A 25266-nucleotide genomic window follows, 5' to 3' on the forward strand; every position below is an offset into this window, starting at 1 on the left:
AGAACAGTAATTTGAATATGTGATGATTCAGTGCTGCATAGTTTTTGCTGACACTTCTTTGAGATGCTTCTGACACATGTAATGCAACCATCTTCATGACATGTAAAAGCCTTTCGTACTGTATAAAACACAATGGCAATGTGGATTTAATCTGTACATGATTTCTGTATTTAAATCTGTTAAATTCTTCCTTTTCGGGATGTGGATGTAAACAGCATATTCTAATAGTAGTCTTTTGGGAAAACTGTGTGTTTAAAAACTTATGCTTAAGTTAACATGATTGGATTATGTATGAACTGATGAAGCCATTGTGCTTCATATTACCATATCAGTAATGTGGATGTTCACGTTCATCTGATTCTAGACCTGAAAAAGGAACAAGCAGGAGGTTTGGTAGATAGTTTGTTAGCTTACTGCCAGCTAACACTTAACTGTCTGCTGGAAAGTACACTTAAGTAACACTTGTTTAGAGCCTGCAAATACTCTCGGTAGATGTGAATTAACTCACTTAACATCATCTGTGTTCATTGGAGAATCAAAGCATTGCCCTATGCCAATGTGTGCTAATACAAGCTGCCTAATGTATCACTGCTGCCTCTCAGTCTCGGTGGATCTATATTTCATCTGCAGTTTAGTATAATTCAAAGTGACATGAGAGAGAACTTCTCTGTTCCAGTGTGTCTTAAGTTATTAAAGCCACATTTGCCTTAGACTGGATGGTGAAATGAATGATGCATACAGAGTATGATTATGTTTGTCAAAAGTGAGTAGAAGTTAGTGTAGTGTGGATCTTCCTCCACACCGATCACATGATAAAAAGCATCTGTAGACTATCAGACTGATGTCTGGACTGAAGTCAGGAGTTCGCAAGTTCTTAGCTGCTTCTTTCTCTGAACTTCGAGACGTCTGCAAGGATAGGTATGGGCAGATACAAGCACTTATTATTCCCCTGCTCCTGGCTGGCCATATGTAAGTGCCATCTCAACGCAGCACTGCCTAGGCTCTGCATCTCAGCAGAGGTTTTCATGTGGTTATGGAGGCCATCAGGAGATTGCTAAAGGAAAGCCTTGGAGGAGAACTAAAGGATGATCTATAAGCCTGAGAGTGGTGGCTGAATTTAATTTTGATCCAGTGCTGCCCTCTGCTGAATGGGAGGCTCTTCTGGTTAAACCAAATATTAATGTTTTTTGTTACTTGAAATCAAGCAGGGAATTGATTAAAACTCTTCTGCAAAAAAAGACAGCATGTGTACTGTTTAGATGATTTAGTTGAAATCTCCATGCTTTCTCTAAATAATATCAACTTTCCTGTTTGTCAAACCTAGACCATGCATAGTTGGGTGGGTGAGGATTTGCCATCTAGGACAACTACAACTTCCTCAGGTCCTGGTGAAGGAAACTTGGAAGAGAAATGTAAACAGGTAGACTAAAAACCGTGTGCACTAATCACACTAATCATGTTTGCAGTCTCAACTCAACTGTCTAGCTGTGTAAAGAGACCTTGACTGGGAGCCTGAAAAAAGTGTGTCTGTGAAGTAATTTTTGGCTTTGGTGTGCTTTTCTGTTAACTGTCTTATTGTAGTCCCTCATAAGCAATCAGGGTATGAGGTTCTCTCCTTTTATGGGGCTGCCAGTGTCATGAGCCCATTGCCAAGAAAAGTTTGAGTAACTTGAAAACTGCTTTCATATAGCTCAGGCAACTAGCTGCTTATTCTGCTTGGTCTATTGGACCAGTGACAGCAGCAATCATAAGGCACTTGTATTAAGCTTAGGTCACTGACCACATTTCCTTCCTAAAATCAATGGATTTTTCCAGTTAGCCTTGGTCTTTTTGCTTAATGAGCCCAAACCATTTCAAAGAGACTTTATAATAATTTAACCAAGTCACAGAGGTTACAGATTTTGATAACTCTGGCCAACACCCACTGTCTAGGTGAAAACAAAAAACAGAAGTTGCTAAAGCATTTGTGTCCCTTTAGCAGCTGACACTGTTGGACAGCATGAATTGAATTGGCATAAGTGTGAAACTTTGGGAGCTGCTACCGGCTTGTGGAACCTGATCCCTCGATGCATTGTTATAAGGAAAATAATGAAGTTACATAAGTGACCCTTTGCATGTGATTCCAGAAGCTGACATGGAGCCAGACCCCCTCACTAGCATAGTTAGGCTCTGAAGTCACTGGAGTTCCTCCAGTTCAAGCCAGCGGAGAACTGCTTTGTTAAGATTAGATAATCTGTAGGGTCTACGTTATATGTCACTGAAAGGAGATGGATTAGTGTTCCACACTAATGGTACAGGGACACAAAGGCAAGGGAAAATTTCAGATATTACTCTTTCTTCAAACTATATATCATCAAGCACGAGTGTTGCATGGAGTATGTTTGTACGTTGTATACAGAAATAAGATTTTTATTGCTTGTTTTATCTACTCCTTGAGTAATCTAATGAAACAAGGGCCAAAATTTTCAGAAACGACCAGTGATTCTGAGATTATGAAAATGTCCTCTGGTTTGTCACCAGCTGAAAATTCACAGATTTAAAACTCTTAGAAACATTATCTGTAAAAGATGTCCTTTGACTAGATAAATATATGCTAGATAAATGAAATTTAGAAGATTATCAAGTGTCCAGATCTAACTATTCAGACAGGTGTAGAAATATGCTGTTCCTAATGATTTTCATTACTGAAATACAATTAATTGTATTAGAACTGGGAAGTATTGCAAGAGTGAAACTTGGAGCATGTTATAAATGTGATTTCAAGCTAGCAGTGTTTGAGGACAGTGGTAACAGTGTTCTTGATTTTTACGGTAGCAGGGATGAAGACCTTTTGTGTGTTAAATCTAAAGTAGAAAATCACGGCTGAACTTTCAAATAATGGCTTTTGCCTGAAATAAACCCAGAGGTGCAGTTGGATGGCTGAGGACTACTTAAAAAGAACACAGCCAAGGTTAGCCCATGTAACTTCAGTGTTGATTTTGAGAGCTTTACTGGAGCACCTCTCCCAGGCTGTAGTAGTACTTGGCTTTATTTCAGAAAGCATACGCTTACAGGTCTGCTTTCTTTCAGACCACATTAGATTGTAAGCATTGTGGGTGACTGTTCAGCACTTTATTCAAAGACCAATGACCTATTTGCAGGCAGCAGCAAAGCTACTGAAGAGCACTGGTTACACAGAATACTGGCAGACGCTCATAAAGAGAAGCAGTATTTTGTGCAAGGAAGGAGTGTGAGCACAGTCCTGTTTTCATTAAGGCGAAAACAAAAAAGTGGAACAAAATTGAAGTGACTTCTGGGAGCTGAAACTTTCCCTTGGATACTCCTGTAGCACAATGTCTGTGCTTGGTGCTTGTGTTAGGGTTAAACTGTACCAATTAGATAACCCTGTGCTTCAAAGTGAAGCCATAGGATCATAAAGTCACTGGTGGAGCTTTGGTGAAGGTTTTGCTCATATCTGTGAGATACATCTTAGACCTCTCTGGCACGCAAGAGAGATACCTCCAGAACATCACATAGTAGGGTACATGTGCTCTTGCACCCGTTTTGCTCTGTTTACTTAGGAGGTCTCCAAGAATGACCTTATTTCTAACCTGTCAGTGGGAGATATGTGAGAAAAGTATCTGAAATTCTTTCCCACCTCAATGTACCTTGGGCAACTCCTGTCTCACCAGTTGATATCTCCAGATACTCCATTCTCTGAGCTATCTCTCAAGCTGGAAACCTTGTTGATCAATTTTCCTGGTTTTCTTTATGTCTGTGAATATGGGATCTGCTTGTTCTGACACACAAGATCTGCATGTCCACTTCCTAACCATCCCAGATATGCATGCCATTCACAAACGGGAATGTACTTTGGTATGACTTACCACTTTGCATTCAGTTCAACATGCTGACTACTGTTCTGAGATCTCTTGTTTACAGTAATATTTTTATTACAGAAAATACTATGCTGGTGAAAACTTAAAAGTTCTTGGACAAAAATGGACAGAAATGCATGTCCTTGTTGGATTCCAGTCAGGCTTCATGGCAAAGTTGCCCAAAACTTCAGTCAGAGGAGGATAGAGTATGGAGTTAATGCCACGGGGAGAATTATCTCCCCACTTCTTCATCCTTAGATCTTTGGTGTGAAGTGAATAATGACATACTGTGTTTCCGTTAAAGTCAGTGAGTTTTGGCAGGAGGCAGCACGATCCGTCTGGAATGAAGAGTCTGAAGACCTGTTGTTTGCTGCAGTCCTTGGAAGCCCATTGAATGTTGTGTGCCTCCGTTTTTTATTGGCCATATGAAAAGGATGTTACTTACCAAACTTTCATGGATGAAAAAATGTTTTTATATACAAAGCTGTGTTACTGCAAATTGGGGCTGATAGCAGAAGGAACAGTATAGCTTGAATTGCAATCTGTACACTGAAACAATGAGGTACTTTGATTCCCCTCCACTATGAAAGGCGTTTTGTGTACCCGAGTTCATCATCTGCTAAAGGATTCCACTTCACAGGGAACTGCAGATCCACTTAATTATTGCAACTTTACAAACACATTACTAAAAACTCCTTCCGTGAACTGATGGAAACAATGAATGTACAGTTATCGCCACAGCAGTGAATTATATTTTTACTATCTGTAAAGTTATTTTTCATTTTTATGAGGTTTTAGAAAGTTCCTCAAAGGGTCAGACACAAGTGGCTGCTCTTCCTAAGCCTGTATGTATACTTTTCCAAAATAAGAGAATGTGTAGCTTTGCTTCTTTGTGAGATGAAGCCACTGCTTTGTATACAGATGTGTATTCTGGAGGCTGCTCTGTCAATGACTGCACCCCTGTTGGAGAAAGTGGTGCTGCAGACCATCAGAGGTCCTTCATCATTGCTTCATTTTTATTCTTTTAATCAATTTTTATATTTTTGTATATTTTCAAGGCAAAGGCAGGGGGGAAACACGAGAATTGGTGCGATCAACATAGGTTGTATGCTGCTGGGGGAAGTCTAGATAGGAACATGTGATGTTGATTACTCTTGCAGATCTGCAATCTGTTTATTCTGCTTCCATTCCCATTTGATTCCATTGTCTTAGTTCAAGACATGCAGAGCTGTATGTTTGCTAATGCAGTTAGTGGAGATCCTATTCTAGCAGCTATTCTTCCAGGCAGATAGGGCAAACCCTGTCTAGTGAAATTAATGGTAAAATTCTTAATTGTTTCAGTGGTACCCTGGTTTCACTTATTAAATTTAGGCAATCTGGTGGGGTTTAGCCTGTCCATGGTTGAGAGAAAGGTGGTTCTCACCATCCCAGTAGATTTTCCACTTGAGATGGAGTCTTCTGTTGCTGAAATGGCCACTTTCAAGGAGAGGTGAGAAAACAGAAGCAGGGATTGTCTGTCTGATGAAACAAACTTACCGGATCCTTAGGATGAGGAGAGGTTGGGTGGGAAGAGAACTAGTCCCATTTGCACTTAAAATAGAAAGCATGGGAATGACAAATTGCCATCCTAGATTCTTCATATTCATCTGAGCTTCTGGTTTTATTGGTTTCCTGTAAGTTTTTGCAGTAACTTGTTCAACTGAAATACGTGCTGGACAGGATGATGGTAGGATTTTCTCCCTAGCTGTGAATAGCTTTACACTTCACATCTAAGACATTAATGATACAAATGCAAAAGTATACTGTAAACTAAGAACTAAAAACTTTTAGCTATAGCAGTTAGCTGTTTCTTATGATGCATCACAAGGAACATGTCAAAAATTTGTCTAGTATGGGAGTTGTCTTTTTAAATGAAACACACATCGTTTACCATAAGGATCGTTACCAACAGAATGCATGCTTTTATCAAAGTAAAAACTGATGGTCTTTTCTTTGTTCTTTTCAGGCAGCACAAATAGTCCTGATTTCTCTCTTTGAATTGAACACTCCTGAGTTTACCATGTTACTTGGTGCCTTGCCAAAAACATTCCAGGATGGTGCTACCAAGCTCCTGCACAACCACCTCAAGAACTCCAGTAACACCAGTGTGGTGAGAGGCCCTTGTCCTTGCAAACAGCAGAGCCCCTAAGAGAGTAGCTCACTCATAAGCTGTTGCAGATGTTCAGTAGTATGAATTATCTGTAACTGTTGTCTTGAAGCAATATGGCAACTGAGGCTTCTGTTTGATGTTATTTCTAAATTTAATATAGTCATAACCAGTACAGATTAAAAAAAAAAATATTGCTGAGAAGCACATAAAAGTTGGTGGGGTTTGTCCTTTCAGGCTGATGCTTTTGAAAATCCTGCCAGTAACGACCTTTTGGCTAAAACAGAGATCCTGATACCACAAATTTTCTGGGATTACTACTACTATTTAAATCTGTTTAATAACTGATATATTGTCTGCTAAGAAGCTTGCAGGATCTTTGTGACCTACAAGGTCTCCTCAGTCTACACCTATTGCCTTAAGTTTTGGTTTTACATAAAGCTCTTAAATATTGTTAAATCTCTGATGGAATATGTTAGTAGAGGACTTAAGTGTTCTTCTAAACTACTTTTCCCCCCAGAGCAGCAAGGATTAGGGTATTTTTTGCCTTTTTTTATGTGGAAATCTTGTGAAACTTGCTGGAATTTGAACCCTCCTATCATCAATAGGGACAAGTAGACCTTTGTGTCAGCTAGAACTGCAGCATTAGGCTTCCAGGCAAATGGACTAGATTCTCTAGTACCTCTGTGTGAAGAGAGTTGGAATTGGGAGTAATTTCTACTCACTTTGCTGTGGTATAAGTGATTGTGCAGGCCAGTGGAAAAATGATAACTTAGATTGCTTACTTATGCTCGTAACAAGCACAATCAGAATGCTTTAGACAATGTGGAAAATAGCTACATAATTAAATTGCTAAATAGCCAGGGTAATGGTCTGCATACTTTGGAGTCTGACAAATTTTGTCTGAGAAGCTGGGTAGCCTGGTGGATTGATAAGCCATTTCTGTGGCAATATTTGCAGGCCGTACGTGTTGCATTGTTAAAACTGCAGGTACTGTGAATTGTAGAAAAGTGCCCATGTGCTTTCTCTATCCTCGGAGAAGTAGCTTTTAAGAATGTATTAATGACTATGTGAATCGTGGCTGCAGTTTTTTTGGTCAAGAGCCAGAACCAAAACTGCACTAAGCTTGTCTAGCGCAAACAAAGGCAATATTTGGACCTGTTGTTATTATGTGTTCCTGCCTGTACGTTGCAACATGTTGCTAATCCCTGTCTTCCTGCTTCTGTGCCAGGGTTCCCCCAGCAATACCCTTGGTCGGACTCCTTCCCGGCACTCCAGCAGCAGAACCAGCCCCTTAACTTCACCTACCAACTGTTCCCATGGTGGACTGTCTCCAAGGTAATGCAGCAGGCTAATTAAACCACTTGCAAAATATTAAGAGATTTCAACACTGAGCGTGCGTTTGCAGAATATGACTCACTTTGAAAGCAAAAACAAGACCAAAAGTTTACAGTAGATTGCTCCAAAGAAACAGGGTTTGAACATGATAATACATGGTTGGTGATTGACTTCAGTGTTCTAGTCCTCATGTTATCTGTGTAATCTTAGTGTCTTGTTTTGTAATATTAATTTTCTTTCATAACTAAGCCTTCTCCAGAATCACATTTGTGGGTTCAATAAAGGTAATATTAAATGGCAGCATTAGAAATTAGGTCTTGTTGAGGTTGCAAATGTCATAAAGTATGTGATGACTTTTGGGTGAAGGGTTTCAGATTGTGTCTGTTTTTTAGGTGTGACCTTGTGATCAGTAATTCATCTGACTAGTACAGTGCTTATGCTGCTGAGAAGTACTGAATCTCCTGTTCCCCTCTTATGCTTTGTGAGGGTGCAGAGCAAGCAGAGGCGGTGACTGTGTTTCAATGCTGAATACCTCTTAAATCACTCTTCTGGCTGTTCACCAGCAGAATAATGGCCTGATTCTTTGGGTAACAGGTCTGTTGCAACCAGCTGTTTTGCTGAAGAATACCCAAGAATATATTGGTCCACTCCAAAACCTTTTATTGAGCAAACATGGACTCTTGGATATTGGGAATGTACATGTTTTGCTCCATAAAAATTTAGAGCAGAGGAGATATGAATTTAAACGCTCTTGAACCATATAAATATTGGAGGAAAGTATTAGATTGTTACCTGGACAAGCTTTGTTTCATGCTGGGAAAGCTTAAGAGCTGCTGCTCTTGTCTGCCTGCCCTCCCCATGGGAGGTTGCTTTTGTTTGTCATGGAAGAGACAGAAGGAAACATGTTGGGTGAGGACTGCAGTTTGTAGTCCAGTGTAGTAATTTACACTGAAATCTTTTGGTCAGCCCTGTTGTGACTTGCTAAACCCTGTCTGGAGGAATGCTTAGACATGTGAGTTCCCATGTGTCAGGAAAAACATAGGCTTTTAGCCTTTAATGAGTAGTTATATTAATTCCAGCAGCATATAAGGAACACATGGGGTTTCCTGAGAAGATTTTGGATATATGAATACATTTTGTGACTCTTAAATCTGCTGTAATTCAAAACTAGTCCAAGAAATTGCAAGTCAAGGTTGAGTTGCCTATTACAATTTTTCTTTCAACAAAGATTTCATTAAGAAAGTAAGTGGTAGAGTTTCAGGGGGATGGTTCCGACTATGTTGCTTCCTTTTTGACTAGTTTGAGCATTGTTGCCCTGTCGATTTCTGTCATGGGAAATTATAAACTGAGATATGTCTTCCTGTGGTTACATTGTGGCTTTGCTGGCCACTTTTGCATGTAGCACTTATTTTATAAATCCATGACCTTTTACTATGCTTTTTGAGTTCTACCATTAGGACACAACTGTGTTTTGCCACTTCACTCACTGCTTTTCAGTTTGTCTTTGCATTCTTCTTACTTCTTGATGTCAGGGTGCACGTATCAAAACATTGATTAAAGCATTCACCATACACTTAATACTTTGTCGCTGCTGTTGCTTTCTAGCATTTTGGGTTTAGGAACTGGAGTGTTTTTTTTCCCATGTGATATGTTCTCAAGAACTAGTTGGAGAGGGCCTGTAATTCCAGAGCATTGTGCCATTAAGTTGTCAAGACAAAACTGTCACTGACACAGTGGGCCAGGAATTTCATTTAGAAAACAATCTTTCCTTCAATTTTCTGTGGCGTTCTTGGAGATGTTGATCCAAAGATTTACGTGTCTTTTCAAGAAGTGTGTCCTGCTTCCTTGCTGGATTTAGTTATTCGAGTGATGTGTAAAAGTTACTCTTCAGTGGTAAGAGGTGAAGGTGGAAGCTGCTGTAAAAGCCCTTTAAAAATATTCAAGGGAGAAGTTCTACTCTTTTTGGTGAGTGACCTCTGAGCATTAACAGTAGCTGCAGATTTTTAGCATTTGTAGAAAAGTTGGTGGCAAGTACTGCAAATCGGTGGCAGTAGCTTCTGATGCTCTGCTGGACTGCATCTTTCTTGAAAATGTCTTCTGTAGCACAGTTTGAGCATGGTCCTGACTTACAGAAAAAGGGAGAATTTAGCTCTGTTTCTGAAGAGTATACGTGGTTGTCCTTTCAGAAAAAAGGCTTTAGAAGATGTACTAACAGATTACAGGAAGTAGGGTACACTGCAATATTGTAGTTGTTGGTATAGATGCTTCTGTGTCATATTTCCATTACAAATGCTTGTTGTTGGTGATTCATCAGTGGTGTAAAATGTCACTTTTCTCTCTACAAACTTGGAAAATGAACACTCCTGAGTCATTCTGATAGTGTAAAAGGATAAATATTCCCACAGTTTCTCTGTGTAGCCCTTCTCTGAAAGTAGGCTTGGCTTTATATTTTTATGGGACCCATTGCCAAAAGGTTGTACCGAGGTTCTGTATGCCCATTGCTTCCTGGGCTGTTCCGTATGTGGGCCCTGCTTATCTTGTCCACGTCTATGTCTTGCACAAGCAGCCTGAGTGCACTGAGTTGAAGGATTATCTCCAGTTCTTAATGTCAGCTTTGGTTTTGAAGATGATATTTTCCTTTGAATTTTTTCTTGATGCACAGACTGGAAGAGTCATATCCAGGGACATATATATCTTTGGGGCTGGGTTATGTGTAGGAAGAATAGCTTGGGTCCTGTAGGAGTATAAAAATGCTGCTAAGCATAGCTGCTCTCCGATATTACTTGCAGTTTGTGGACAATATCCTTAGTATTAATCAGCAAGACTTCGCTGATACGGACTTTCTATAGTATGCATGTATGCCATTGCTCTTGGCCACATTACTTCTCCCATATTATTGCCATCACAACTGAATTCCAGGTGACTGAATTTTTTTATTTGGGCACATGTGTATTTGTGTGTACATGTATTTAAACTCTCTGGATAGATTTTAGATGGTTTGGTTGAACTGGACTTTGCTGAATCAAACAGCTAATTTGCGTATCCAGGTGATAACTTCTTAAGTATCCCCTGATGTTGGTGTCTTCAGAAGGGTAATAAGCTTTCAGAGCCTTGGTAAGAGTCCTTCCTTCTCCTGCTTTCATTTTCTCCATCCAGTTCTGCTTCATGATCACTAGAACATATCCATTGCAGCTGTGAGTTACTTCTGCATTTGTATCCTGCTTTTTTTGTCTTGACAGTTTTAGTTTTGGGGGATAGGAGTTATGGAGGAAAGAGTTGTTTTCTGAAGAAGAAGAACAGGGGAGGACACTTGGGAAGACTGAAAATAATAGGAAAACAAAAACGTATTTCTGACTGAGAGGAAAGAATGTTTCCTGGGCAATGCTTAGATGAATGGCTTGAGTTTGTGCTGACAGAGAAAATCTTCTGAGATTTAGTAAACGGTGTAGCATGACAAAAAGGTAAATACTAAGTTGTGAAGTACTCCAGTGTAAGAATACTGTTCTGAATGGCAAGTGAACTTCTGTAAGCTCAAATTTACATTCAGGTTGTGAATTTTCACCTAGAATTCTGTAGGAATATTTGAAAGAATATCAAATTAATAGGTTTGCCCTATTGTTTTTGCCTTTATTAGTAGCCCAGAAACCTGTGTGTAGTTATGTAACTTTACATGCTTGTGTTTTCACTGACAGTAGAAAATACTATTAAAAATAAAATGTGACAGTTTTAGTATTCAGTTGAGAAAGACAAGACATGGAAAAAAAATAAAATAAGCCACCACCTTTTACAATAAGGGTAGGCCTGTGTTGTTTGGTGGCCTGTATGCAGGTAGGTGAGACATGAGCTGTGAGACTTCTGATCAGCAGTCTGGGTGTCTGGTGTATTTCTGTAATAGTTGCATGTAATAGCTATGGTTCTTGCTGGTTAATGAACGAATTTCTTGACACCACTCTTCAGAGGAGCTTTCACCTGGCTTTGCTGATACTTATACTGGAGCAATTCTTGACTTGTTTGCCACTTCTGATCCTACAATATCTTTCACTTGCGTGTATACAAATGTGACTTTCTGAGACAGTATGCTAATAGAAACAAAGCCATGTCCTGAATACCCCACCAGCTCAAGCATCTATATTCTCATTTAGAAGATGATTTTGAAAATCTGTGTACCATAAATGGGGAACAGGGCAAAAACAACAGTTAGACAAATTGGCGCAGGGATGGATGCCTTGACCCAAAGGCACAGGATCAAACAGTAACCAGAAGGGGCTTGTGAAAGTTTGAGGAGAGGTCTGAATCAATGTAGAGGCTGGTTTCATCCAGTCTTTCCAGGTTTGTCTGCTGAGACCTGGGCCAAGCCCCCAATTTACAGGATATGTTTACACTCTATATGGACTTTCACTTGCTGCATATTTGGAGTCAGTTTGAATCTGATGAAATAGGATCAGATCTTAATCCCTGAAAAGTTTTCCTGATTGTGTAGCGCCTGATTGCAAGCTCTTTTAGAGGCACCAGGAGCCGAACTTCACAAGCTACCTTTGGGTGTCTGATTAAAAAAATCAACTTTCCTTTCTTCCAGGGAAATCCTGTTGCTTGCAAATACCAGATTAGAGTTTGAATACGGATGCATGGTCAGGGGTTGTTCACTTCTAGCATTTTAAGAGTTGTTTATAGAGGCTATATCCATTTGTAAAATTTACTGGTTAGTATAAGCAAGGACTATTTTTCTGTGAACCATATCACTATGTCAGGAATAAAAGTGGAAATGAAAAATAAAGGCCAAAACAATGACCTGTGAGGCTCAAGGGAGTATTCTTGTTTAATTTTGTTTCTATTAATTTTTCTCTCTCTCTCCAAGGCAGCATAACAGCACTAAGCCACTCAGATTATAGTTTCTTTTTTTTCTCCCTCTCCTTTCTCTGTTGTTTTTTTTTTTTTTTTTTTCTTCTCTCTTTTGTTTCTCCTCTGATCACGGCAGTCGGTTCTGGGGTTGGAGTGCAGATGGGCTGTCGAAGCACCCCCCTCCCCTTTCTCAGCCTAACTCCATCCCCACTGCTCCTTCCCACAAGACTTTCAGACGCTCTTACTCTCCCAGGTAACAAGCTACCTGTTAAACCAACTTGTCTGAGGTGTCACAGTATTATTTACCTTTCACACTGTGGGGTTTGTTCAAATGTGGGAAATGATTTGCAGAGGCTTTGGTTGGAAAATGAAGAGAGATTATGATAGCTTTCAGAGAGTGGAGGTGACAGGCAGCTGCTTGCTCACTGCTTGGGGAAGATGTGGCATGCAAGTGGAGGGGGGAAAAAAAAAAGAAAAAAAAAAAAAGGATTTTTTCCAGTTTCTTCCTCCCTGCCAGGTTCCTGAATGGTTGTATGCTTCACAGTTGGTTTCCAATGCAGAACACAGTTGCTGAGCACTTTCGGCAGGCACTGGTTGCATTATGATAGCATGGGCAAGGTCTTTCAACTTCTCTGACCTGTGCAAGTGGTGCATGAATACTTTCAAACAGACAAATACAGCTCAGTACTGATTTCACATCTGTGGTAGTGAATAACCATAGGACAATGAGGATGAAGCTTGCATATATGATTTTTACCAGCTGCTTGTGTAGTATTGATTGTGGAACATCTTGAAGTTTGTCGTATTGAAATTAAAATTGTCCTTACCTCAAGATTTAGAGGTTATCAGTTGCTAATTTTGACATCTCTTCCTCCTCCTCTGCCATCACATTTTGTTCCAATCTGCATGCAGATCTTTAATCAGTATACTGGACTACAGCTGTATACTGGTTTTAATTAAAAAAACCTTCTGAATACAAATGTAATTTGTCAAACCTCTGTGTTTAAAATCTTTGGATTTTTTAAGTTTATACCCTGACAACAGGCTTTCTGTAGTTGTGGTTTTTCCTGACTTAAATATACCTATTACCTGAGGAAGGACTTTATATAGTCTTTCTTTGAAGCAGGAAATTCCTAATGAAAAACTATTGAAAGAAAAGCAAACAGATTGTTCTTTGAGGGCTCAAAATCTGGGAATCTGTGACATCTGAAAGAGAAAATAGAATCCCATAGTCCGTACCTCTGTGAATACCTGCATAACTAAAACTTGAAATCCATGTTCTGATTCTTCTAGGACACTGAGTTATCTGTGGAAGAGATCCATGTTGATTTTTTGGAGTTAAACTAGTTATATTCCAGCCCAGAGCCTGAAAGTGCAAGGAAGTGGGTTACTGTGTACTGCTTGAGGATGCTAAACTGTTGATTACTTATACATAGTTTGGATTAGAAACTGAATAATAGTTTATGGAGCTAAAATATATTTCATGTCAGATTGGAAAACTGCCAAATTGTATCTTGATCAACTTGCAGAGAGCTGCATTGTTTTAGTGCAGCAGAAGATGGAAAATAATGTTGTGACATCCCTAAACACTGCTCATCTCTACTCACTTATTAATCCTGTGACTTTCCTCTAGTTTTCTGCATGGGTCATAAGTCTTTTTTTTTCCTTTTGTGCCTTTTTTTTTTTTTTCCTGAAAGGTGGGTGTAATTTCATTTTTATTTTTTATTCCCCACATTGTGCTGTCTGTGAAGTATTCCAGCACACATACTGTCAATAGACATGTGTGTGTTCACATGTAGAGCTTTCATTCATGTAGAACATAGCCATAATGTGATCTCCTACACAGGCTTACTCTTCACATATCAAATCACTGGATTCTTTAGATTGTTATTAAAATGTGGTTTTGTGCTTTGAAAAACTCATCAGATTGGTGGCTCTTCATTGAGAAATTGCCTTAGTCCTTTATCATTGCAGCGTGTTCTTTGATCTATTCTTTGGTAGCAGTGTAAACCAATATTCATCCCTGAGGAAAGAAGCAATTTTAGGAGAAGATTTAGTGTCAGTATATCTGTGAATATTTCTCATTTTTTTGCCATTGATTTCATTGTGTGACCTTTGGTAAGTCATGTAATTTCTTGGTGTGGTTACACAGGTACAGTCACATGTATATACCTTCTTGAATGGCAGTTTCATTGCTCACTTAAATATTGTATCAAGAACCCCATCAGATCAATGAATTAAACGTGCTTGAGCTAAAAATCAATATTTTTTGAGATCATATGAAACAAAGGTTTTCCTATCCCTGCCTTATAAAGAATTTAAAGACTGCCTTCACTTCTGCCTGGAAAGCCATCACATTCGTGTCATTCATCTGTCTGAAAAGCCCTAAATACTTTGACTTCTGTAGGTTTATAAACAGCTTTTGTTTCCTGATCTTGATCTGTTCTTTAAGTGGTTTCTCTTTCTTCCTGGTCTTACTGTTTAAAGTTGGAGAGTTTTTCTTAGATTTCTCTGCCAGAATACATGGTGCTGATGCTTGTGTGAGTATAGTGCGAGCGTGTTGCTTGGGAGCCAGGGATTATGTCTATTTTCAGTGTGTTAATCCCGAAGGAATTGGGCAGCACCAATCCTAACCTCTGTCTGAAGTTCCTGAGTTTCCTCAGAAAAAAACCCCAGTGGTTCTAGATATTTAACATCCTACTTCTAGTTCTATTGAAAATAATACTGTGTACCCAGGATTCAGAAGGGATTTTCTGGTTTGTTTGATTTTGTGGGGTTTTTTTGGTTGGTTGGTTGGTTTTGTTTTTTGTTTGGGTTTGTTTTTTTTTTTTTTTTTTTGCCACCCACCTCACGGGGAATCTTTCTTTTGTGGAAAAGGAATACAACTCTTTATTCAGCCATCCTCCTCCAAGCCCATTCTGTCATCCTTCCCAAACTGTTAAGAAATAGTAATTCACCTCTGTAGGGAGCCACTTCTTGCTGTTTATTGACAAACAACTTGATGTAAATGTCTCAAATTCTTTTGGTTTATTTGCTTCTGGCTCTGCTAAGATCTGAGACTCTCCCAGAGAAATTGTTCTCAGTTACTGGGTCTCTTCATTAAATCTCTGTTGGAAAACTGCTTGTCATGCAAACTCAACTTCTAGATAGAGCAAAGCCCTGCCAATAATGCCTTTTCATTTTCTCAAAGGTTGTAGGAGCTTCTCTTCTTAGCCACATCTTTTCATATCATCTGCCCTTGCATGCCAGGCACTTTTTCGTGGAACTTAATTTTGGATAAGTCCTCAAGGAATCCCAAAACTTGTGTGGCTTTATGCTGCTGAGGAATTTCTGAGGAACAGACAGACTGCAAGAAAGCATCAAACTTGAGTGAAAGAATTCCCAAATTTAGGCTCAATACTGAAATGCATCTTTTATCAAGGCATCATGCAAGTGGTTTTGGTTTTACTACTCTATAAATGAAAGTTGGACATAGTAGACTAAGGTTTACACCAAGATACATTTTCTTTTTCACTTAAATCTGTCACATTTGAATCCATTGATAGAATATATTTGATATATTATGAAACTTAATTTTCATTGATTTCATTTCCACCAGCTGTCACGACCCTTTAAGTTCTCAAAGTGATTGATTTTCTTTATTTTCCGTTTCAAATAACACCATTACCATGATGGGGATAGATTGGTTTGGTTTACAGGAGCTAGCACACTCACTGCTGTGGAATGTAACAAACAGTGGATCCAATTTCCCCTCACAGCAATGTAACACCACTGATTTCAGTGGTGCTTCTCCTAGATTTAATTCTGTTTGAGGGGAGGCTCAAACCAAAGGTCTGGTTTGATTTCATCCATGTTTTGTTACAAGTCACTGTTAGAAAGGGTACAACAAATCATCTATCTTGACTTGGCATTATTTTTTTAATAGTCAAAAGCGGATTGCAATTTCATAAGTGACATTTCATATGTTTGGTCTTTAGTATGCTGGATTATGACACGGAGAACCTAAATTCTGATGAAATCTACAGCTCTCTTCGTGGAGTCACAGAAGCAATTGAAAAATTTAGTTTCCGTAGTCAAGAGGACTTGAATGAGCCAATCAAACGTGATGGAAAGAAAGACTGTGACATTGTAAGTATTTGATTGATTAATGTCTGCTGATAGGCAAAATTTTAAAACATTGTGTTCAAACCTGGCTTTGGATTGTTAGTGTACAAAATTCAGTTATTCCTGCTGTATTCTTGCAAGTGTCTTTGGCTTATTGGTTGCTAACTTCTTATACCTAAATTATGGGGTCCATCTAAAGTATTCCCTTGCTCCCTTTGAATTCTAGCCTGGTGTGAAATGTGCTCACTGGGATTCTGTGGGAGTTGTTCAGCATGGCTCAGTGATGCCTTTTCATGGAGCATGTGTAGTCAGGTCTGTAATGGGAAATGTTAGTTCTTAAAACGTATGGGTGGTTTCCCACACAGACTTACTACTTCATATATAGGAAGGACCCATAACCACTCTGAGCACACAACTGATATGGTACCTTATGCTGCATGAATGGTTACAGAATTATCTACCATGTGAGATGCCGTTTGTTTTAATTAAATACATGGACTTCACCATTTATGGAAATCTTAAGCTATGACCCTTATGGGTCCCTTCCAACTAGAGATGTTCTGTGACAGTTTTGCTTTCTATCTGGACAAACAAGTTTACGTTAGTAGATTAAGTGAGCCTTCAAAGCTAAAAATTCTTGGTCCAAGATTTTTCTTTGGGACCCTTCTGTTGTTCATTTCACATGAGCTTGCTTAAGCATCATCCAATCTCCTCAATCAGTGGGTTGTGACGTTTCATGAGGAGGATGTTGGTTTTGCTTCCTTTCTCTTTCTTAGCAAATTTGGTCCTGTTCCAAAGCTGATGATCTTTGCCAAATTGTGCAGTTTTAGCAATATTAACTTAGATTTAGGAATATTAGCATAGCTTTTTGCACTACAATCATGAGAGATTTGGAACAGTTGTGGTTATATAAGTTTTACTCCAGTATTATGTACATGTAAACAATTCTATGCCTCTTCATGTTGGTGGGTGAACTCCAAAAAAGCTACAGCTTCCACAGAATTTGAGTAGTCTCATGTTTTTTCTCTCTGATCCCCCAGGTGTCTCGGGATGGTGGCCTTGCTGTGCCTACCAGTGATGTCCGTGGAGGCAGTGACATTGTGGAAGGTGGAAGGATGGCTCTAGATAACAAAACCTCCTTACTTAACACCCAGCCTCCCCGCGCCTTTTCAGGGCCACGTGCTCGAGAATATAACCCCTATCCTTATGCCGACACAATTAACACTTACGACAAGACTGCCCTGAAGGAAGCAGTGTTCGATGATGACATGGATCAGCTTCGGGATGGTTTGTATCAGTGTATCTCATAAAACTGCAGACACCTTGCTCTGTTTCTGGTATATTTGTGTATGGGTAGTGCTCTCGGATACAGGCCTGCCCATGCATATGCTGTGTATTACCTTGCATCTGAGTCGAGGCTTGGTATGAAATACTCGGTGTTCTCATGTATCAGCAGAACCTGATCTGTGTCTATTGAGAAAATCTTATACTGCAGTTTTAATTTTTACTTGCCTAGAGGTTCCCTCAAACTAGTCCCTTAAGCATCTAAATGCATCTGTAGGGACACTATTTTGGGGACCCTCCACTCTTTATGACTGAAACATCTCAATAGCTCATTGTTACTGAGCATTTCACTTCATTTAAGTTATGCTACACCTTAACTTTATTCTTTTGCAGTACACTGATGAGTCACTGTACTTTGATCTAAAGGTCATACATGTGATCACTGGTTTTGGGTGTGTGTGTGTCTGGAAAAAACTGTGGCAGTTCTCATCTTGTAGAAATAATTATTGGAACTGGATGAAATTCAGTCATCATCTCTTCCTGGTTCATTAGAAGCCATCTGCAGATTTATGAGCTGTGTTAAAAACTCAGGTGAAATTTTGGGCTAGTTGGATTCTCTTGTTGCTTGCCTGAGGCCACCTGGAATGTGATGCATTTTTGAGGGCATCTTGTTATGTGCATTTTTTTCTGTAGAGGGTTAGTAATCTTGGCATCTTTGATCTTTTTCCCCATTTCCCCAAATGGTTTCACTGCCATTTGTCCTAGAAGTACCCATTGACCATTCAGATTTGGTGGCTGATCTTCTGAAAGAGCTCTCCAACCACAACGAGCGGGTAGAGGAGCGGAAAGGAGCTCTCCTGGAACTGCTAAAGATCACAAGGGAAGATAATCTTGGAGTTTGGGAGGAACATTTCAAAACAATTCTGCTCTTGCTGCTGGAAACCCTTGGAGACAAAGATGTGAGATACAGATTTTTGTCTTATCTCTCCTGTACATTGTTTCATCTACGGTGGTAGTTCCATAGTTCCTCCACACTAGTTGAAATGAAACCTGCTGCATTTGTACAGCATCTCATCAGTGATGCTGCACTGCTTATTGTTTCTTTTCAAAGTTGACAACTCCACTTTCATTTTCAGTGTGTTCAGTGATGAGTTTTAAGCTTTGAAGTGTCCCAGTTTTAGCCCCTCCCTCCGGAGTGTTAGTAATAAATAACTAGGAAATTGCACTAGAATTAGGAAAGAAGTTATCTTCCAATGTAGCACAAAAACTATTAAGATTTCACAAGTTGTTCCCTTCTGAGTTAGGGTGAAGTTACAGGCTCTTAACTATATCATACCCATTCCCAAAAAATGGAGAATAAAGGCACACTAGAACAGATTAGTTTGTTGGTTTGTATTTTTTTTTTTTTTTCCTCTGTGTGGTTTAAAGATCCAGGATATTAGATTTCATGGGATAGGTCTATGTCTCTCGCAAAAATGTCATCAAGAACAAACTGCTTTTATATGGGATCTTGTTTTGAAGTATTTAAATAAAGCTGCATTATTAACACAGCTTTATATTTGATAGTTGATCAAAGTGGTAATTTACAGGCTAGACTTTACTTTTTCCACTTGGGGCTATTTGTTCTGCTTGCAGCACGATGATAATTGGTAAAGGCTCAGCACCCTGCTGCGCCTTCACATCAGAGCCATGCTCACTCTGAACGTTACAATATTTAGGCTTCAAAGCGCTCGCAGTTCTTTTTTTGTTTTATCTGATTCAAAATCCATTCTGTTTCTCATACTCCTTGTAACGTTTATGCTGCGATCTCAAAAAATTTAATTCTGAAGCAGTGTAGGTGGCTGATATTTTCTCAGTCGTTCGTAGAATAAGCATGATCTGCTCCGGTCCTACATGTTTAATGATAGCATCATCATGCATTATCGGAGAATATGGTGGCTTTCTAAGTACATGTGAATTGTACTACTGCATGAATTTTCCAGATGACTAGTGAAGGACATGCTTTAAAGGCCAAATAGAGAATAAAGTAAGTATTCCTCTGCTGAAATGATAGAATCTATTTGGAGTGGCTACAGGCCAAAAACTTGATATAACAGTTACGAAATTGAAGCAGGTGTTATAAATCCCTTCTGCTAATGATCTTTTGATATAAAGGATTAACACTCAGGTCAGCCTTGACTACAATGACTTAACTGTTCTTGAAAGTAATTTCCATAGGAGTTACAGGAAGAGAGTGGATTTTATTGCGTTAGTACATGAGAAACAGCTTTATTGCATGGATGGAGCCTGGTTTGATGTTCATGTAATGCAGACATGCTGCTTTGGGTATGAATTTGTGCTTCATTGCCAAAAGAGTATGGATTTTAACGAAGTAGACTAATTCTGGTTCTTTCTTGTATCTGTGACAATGTTCTTTTTATGTGAATTTTTGTGCAAAAGCAAGCAAGGAGACCAATTCTGAATTTTAGTTTGTAATGAATTAAATTTAGTTTAGTAATACTGATTACACTGCTCACTCCACTGGAGCTGATAGAGTAATATAAGGTTTCTGGTGGTGTAGAGAGCCATGAGAATTTACTTCAAACTACAATTTTGAGAAGTGACTTTTTCTAATGTGGATTTCTCTTGACACAGCATTCAATAAGAGCCTTGGCACTGCGAGTCCTGAGAGAGATCTTACGGAACCAGCCGGCAAGGTTTAAGAACTATGCGGAGTTGACTATCATGAAAACACTGGAAGCACATAAAGATTCCCACAAAGAGGTGAGTGAGCCTTTCAGTTTTGCTACTGGGAAGGCAATATGGAACTGCTGGAGAAATGTAGGGTCTGTGAGACTTAACAGGCAAAGACATTGACCCATCTTGACAGTAAAACAAATTGATATTGTCTCCCAAGTATGAAGAGACAGGATTTTTACATGCCGAAGCAGGGAGGAAAAAAGTTGAGACTGACAGAGCTGTTTAAGTGGACTTGGAGTTATCTGGAATTGTAGGCCACTGTATATCAACTTCCCAGGATTTCCTTGCTCATTCTGGGAGAGGCTGAGACCACGTAGTTTAAAAGTGCATGTTTAGTAATTTTGCAAAGCACACCGGGGCACTGTGCTCCCTTGGTCTGTATGGGTAAGGATAGGAAATGTACTGGAGAACACAAAGCCCATGTTCAAGCAGAATTGTCTGTGAAATTTGAATAGTGAAATTGAGTCATGCTGGAGAACTTTAACAAAGAGGCTGCGTTGCTGAAAAGAAGCTGGGGCAGAGGAAGAAGCAAAGGGAAGGATGAATTTTATTTTCCTTTTGTGAAAGAACTTGTATGTAAAACTGAAAGTATTTTTCTGGAGTAAAGCAAAAATAATGGGACAGTGATGATAATGTTTGAAGTAGATCAATTCAAATGACATTTAAAGCCAATCTTTGTAGATTGACTTCCAAGCTGGATCTTTTAATCTACCTTGTGCGTATTGCAAGTTTGAACTAAACCTTGGAATGTGCCACATGAATTTCTCTATATGTCTGTGATGTCTTTGTTACCAAAGTCCTTGCTTTAACATCTAAGGTATTTATTCTTCTCTGCAACAGGCTTGTCCTAAACTAACAATTTGGGGCATCTCCACCTAGAGAGCTTTGGCCTCGGAGAAGATCATTGTATAGATCAGACTGGTCCAGAGCATGCATAACTGGCACAATGTTATGTCAGCTGAGCGAGGTAGAAACTACAGCTTAAAAATCAAAACAACAAAACAAGAAACACCCTCAGGGAAATAAGCTAACAAGCTGGATTTCTCTAAAATGCACAAGTAGAAAATGTTTAATCCTCTAGTGAATGAGGACTGCTGTACTCTGCTTACCTTCCTCTCTGTGATTTAGAGCCTTTGCACTCCTGTCATTTTCAGTTCAGAGTAATAAGAAGCAGTTGTAAATTAATTTCCTGATAAAGCAGTCAGACAAAACATTATGTTCTGAAGGAGTGCCTTTTATTGGCAAGTTTTCCTGGTTGCATACTTCTCAGCTCACCTTGACTCGGTGCCCTTTGTATTTTTTTCTGAGAGTCCTCCAAAACTGCCATTTCTAGCAAGACCTTTCCAGTTTGTCTCTGGCATTGTTTTTAACGTCCCTCAGAATTCACTGTCCTCATGGGACTGGTGGGTTTTATAGAAATCAGGAACAATGTTGAAAACATGACACTTTATGCCTCTGTACTCTCCACACTTTGTTCTTCATGCTTGTGGTATGGAAAGATTCTTCAGGATTTGCATGAGGTGCCTCCTGAGGAAAAGCAGAGAAGAATTAAGTCTGCGACAGAGAAAGCAAAGCTTAAGCCAGGAGTGAAGAGATGTGAGTTCTGGCATTTCTTTATAGAAGAATAATTGAGCTGTATTGCTATTAGCAAGTAGCTGCTGTGCTGTACATAGCATGCCTTTGGTTTACAATATTTTTGCATAGCACCTTGGTAATTTAAAAAAAAAAATCATATTTGAAAGTGCTGCAATGAGACCTTTGGGTGACAGCTGCTATAGCATTGTGCTGCAGGTATATTCCTGTTCTGCTATCTCTTGCTGAAGAGTTGTGTGTGCACAGCTGTATTAAGTGGTGGTACTGGTGCTGGCTTTTTCACTCTATGTATGTGTGTTTTCCGATCCCTGTGTAAATGGGGCTCTCAGAACCATGATGCAGCCCACGGAAGGCATCAACTGTCTGTCAGTAGTTTGAGAACATCAGCATTTGTGCAAGTAAGAAAGGTTTCCCAACCTGCATTTGAGTATCTACATGAGCTAGGCTAAAGATACGCCTGGAGATATGCTTTAGGTATTTTTACCTGTAGCTGGGGCTTGCTGATTCAGTTCAGTCTGTGAAAAATTAACTGAGAGTCCATTTGGGTATGGCTCAGTTGGTCAAACTCATAGCCCTGGGCCAAAAGGTCACAAATTGCCATCCCACAGTGGCCCTCCAGCTCGGTCTCACTGCTGACTTTGCAGCGCTGCTCTCTCCAGGAGGGGTGCAGGAGCTGCCCTTTGACTTGATCCCACTGAATGGGAGATTAAGTGAAGATTTACCAGTTTGTGATTGAAGGGCACTTTCAAAGAATAACTGAAGAAGGAAAGGGAAGATCTGAGCAGTTTGTTCTACAGTTTTCTTTTTCACTAAATCAGAGCAATCTTAAAGGCAGTGGTGTACCATCTTTAGACTACATAAAATAAAATCTTCCTCTAGACTGTAAAAATTATTTCAAGGAAACTGCTGTATGATTTGATTAGGAAGTGTTAATCCTTGTGCCAGTGATGCCCTGGTAGGATGTCACTCCAGTGTTTGTTATGTTTCTGGGCTCCTTCTGCAGAATAAGACAGTAGTGATCCTGGTTTATGGTTTGAGATCCTTTGGTGTGCAACAGGCTGCATATGTTTTCAGAAAATTACTGTTTTGAGCAAGCTCTATCTGTTTCTCTCTGTTTTACCTCAGTTTCCTCTTCAGTACAGAGACTGCTAATTGCCCCAGGTTATTGCTCACATTTTCCGTTATGTATGACCCTTGGAGAATCAAGCTAAAGTGATGAAGCAAAGAGAATTTGAAGAGGAGCACAGTACAGAACTTTTAATCTTGGGTACTGTCTCCAAGAAGTCATTGTATTAAGAGTCCGTTCTTTGGAAATCAAGAAGGTTAATTTGTCTACCCAAACATCAATATTGCTGCTGTTCAGCATGGCCAGGGGGGATCACATAACAAATTGTAGCCAACACAGTCATCAACCAGCAAATGCCACCCCCTCCTCCAGTGGAGTGCCAATATCTAGTTAAAGGCTGTTTGAAACAAAAAGGGTCTGTGGCTTTATTCCAGATTATATAATTAAAAGTATCAAAACAGTGTTAGCATAGTTAGGTATTTTGGGATGCCTGGATAGTTGGCTGCTTTTCCAAGTCTAAGCAGAAGTCTTTAGAAGGTTGGATCTTTGCCATTGCTAGAACTCTTCTGCCTTCTGTTGCTGAAGGCAAGTTACAGGATCAGCGGAGCAGCACAGCTAAGAGGACCACTTCTCTTCCCAGGGACACAGGAGAGGAAAACAAGGTGTGCTGAGTCACACCTTGTCGTGAGTGCAAATGCAGGAGATAGGCAAAGCACAGACCTCAATGGGGGTTCAAAATTAATGTAACCCTAGGCTACTGACTAGAAGACTCTGGATTGGGATCCATGTTTAGTTTGCATTTTTAAACTTCAGCCTGGTTTTACACTGTTTGTAGTATAACAGTCTATTCAATGCTGTTGATTTAATGGGGTGATGTGGAGAGTCAAGCCTGCTTCAGTCATAACTGTAAATATTTATGGGGGTTGACATGTAAATGCCTTTCACTTACTTTTGGAGCATTAGAACATAATTGAAGTTGTGGATGGTATTAAATCTTGTTGATTTTTATCACTCTTTGTTTGGAGTTATTTGGAAGAGAACCATCTTTCTGTTGCCAATTAGTTAATATTAACTCATTTGTTCCAGTGTAGTTACTCACCCATAACTAAGGAGAGATGGTGCCTGCTGACCCGATACCATTGATATGACATTGCTTCAGATTCATACCAGCAAAATGAGTATAAGTTCTTATTGAGTATATTAAAACAGAAATAGTTCATTAGCTTGGGAAACGGTCACAAAGTGAAAATCATAGGACAGCCAATTCAAATTCCCTGCTTCTGTCTCTGACACTCTCTTTTTCTCTGCAACTAAGTCTGTAGACTGAGCTGATGCGTACTGTGGGTAAGGAAAGGAAATTGCACCATGTCTTAGATATGTAATTTTGGTCTTTTATTATCCTGAAGATCAATAAGCATAATTGGGAGGTAGCACTGAAAAAAGAAAGAAATCGTAACTATCCACTAACTGCAGATAATTGTTACTATCTTCTTGAGGTGCTTTTAGGCTGACCTCTGACATTTATAAGATGATTTGCAACTGTCCTCTGATGATGGTAGGATCTGTGTAGGTTTCTGCAAAATGTAGCTTAATAAAGAAGCACTAAATGATGACAGTCTTTAAGGTTAATTGATATATAGTCCATGCTGGAAGCTGCCAAGCACTGAAGCTTGGCTGTTGTTGATGTTTCATAGTATGTATTTATGTGCTTTTTCAAATTCCCAACACATTTTAAATATTTGGTGCACAGGAGAAGCAGTCTAATTTACTTCATCTCCTCTGAATCCCTTATAAAAATCGCATTGTTTTTTCATCTGCTTTAGCACTCCCCGTTGCTGAGTCCACTTCCTGCTTTGAAACAGAATTCTTGATTGTTCCTGTCTGGATCAGACTGTAAAGCCTTCAGGGATGGGAGTTTACCTTGCTAAATATTGGTAAACCTTCATCCCCTCCAGCTTAGATTATGCAGGTTTTAAGTAACCACCTCTAGATGGCAAAAATTGGCTCAAAAACATAGCCGCATGCCTTGTAAGCCTGAAAGCAAAACCCTGTTCTTCTGCTTAATAAACTTCTCTGGCACGCTGCATGTTTCACAGTAGCATACAAAGCCTCTTAAGTTTTCAGTGGGGTTTTACCTACACTGCCTCATCCTGTATGACTTTCTGCAGAGACGCTGCAACTAGCAAGCGTCACAAAGTACTTTAGTTTATGATCCTACATACAGCTCTCACCTAGGTACAGGTGCTGCCCTGCTGAGATCCCAGCATGTTACATTGGTGCTCTGTGTAGCCTATGAACCT

The 25266-nt window shown here is 39.5% G+C and overlaps 1 protein-coding gene across 24 annotated transcripts in view; it reads left to right on the plus strand.

Moving 5' to 3' along the window:
* Nucleotides 1-25266, plus strand: part of CLASP1 (cytoplasmic linker associated protein 1) — a 193501-nt gene that overhangs the window by 154160 nt on the left and 14075 nt on the right. For 11 of the 24 annotated variants that reach the window (XM_033003511.2, XM_042784364.1, XM_042784366.1 and 8 more), the window contains 7 exons: nucleotides 5863-6006; nucleotides 7235-7341; nucleotides 12317-12433; nucleotides 16158-16308; nucleotides 17325-17571; nucleotides 18334-18527; nucleotides 20203-20331. In XM_033003511.2, coding sequence (XP_032859402.2) covers nucleotides 5863-6006; nucleotides 7235-7341; nucleotides 12317-12433; nucleotides 16158-16308; nucleotides 17325-17571; nucleotides 18334-18527; nucleotides 20203-20331 — 1089 coding nt within the window. The remainder of the gene's footprint in view (nucleotides 1-5862; nucleotides 6007-7234; nucleotides 7342-12316; nucleotides 12434-16157; nucleotides 16309-17324; nucleotides 17572-18333; nucleotides 18528-20202; nucleotides 20332-25266) is intronic. The other 13 variants (XM_033003530.2, XM_033003538.2, XM_033003532.2 and 10 more) reach the window with 3 other exon arrangements.

This window comes from Tyto alba, unplaced genomic scaffold (assembly GCF_018691265.1).
Source record: "Tyto alba isolate M040663 unplaced genomic scaffold, T.alba_DEE_v4.0 Super-Scaffold_7, whole genome shotgun sequence".
Taxonomy (NCBI): domain Eukaryota; kingdom Metazoa; phylum Chordata; class Aves; order Strigiformes; family Tytonidae; genus Tyto; species Tyto alba.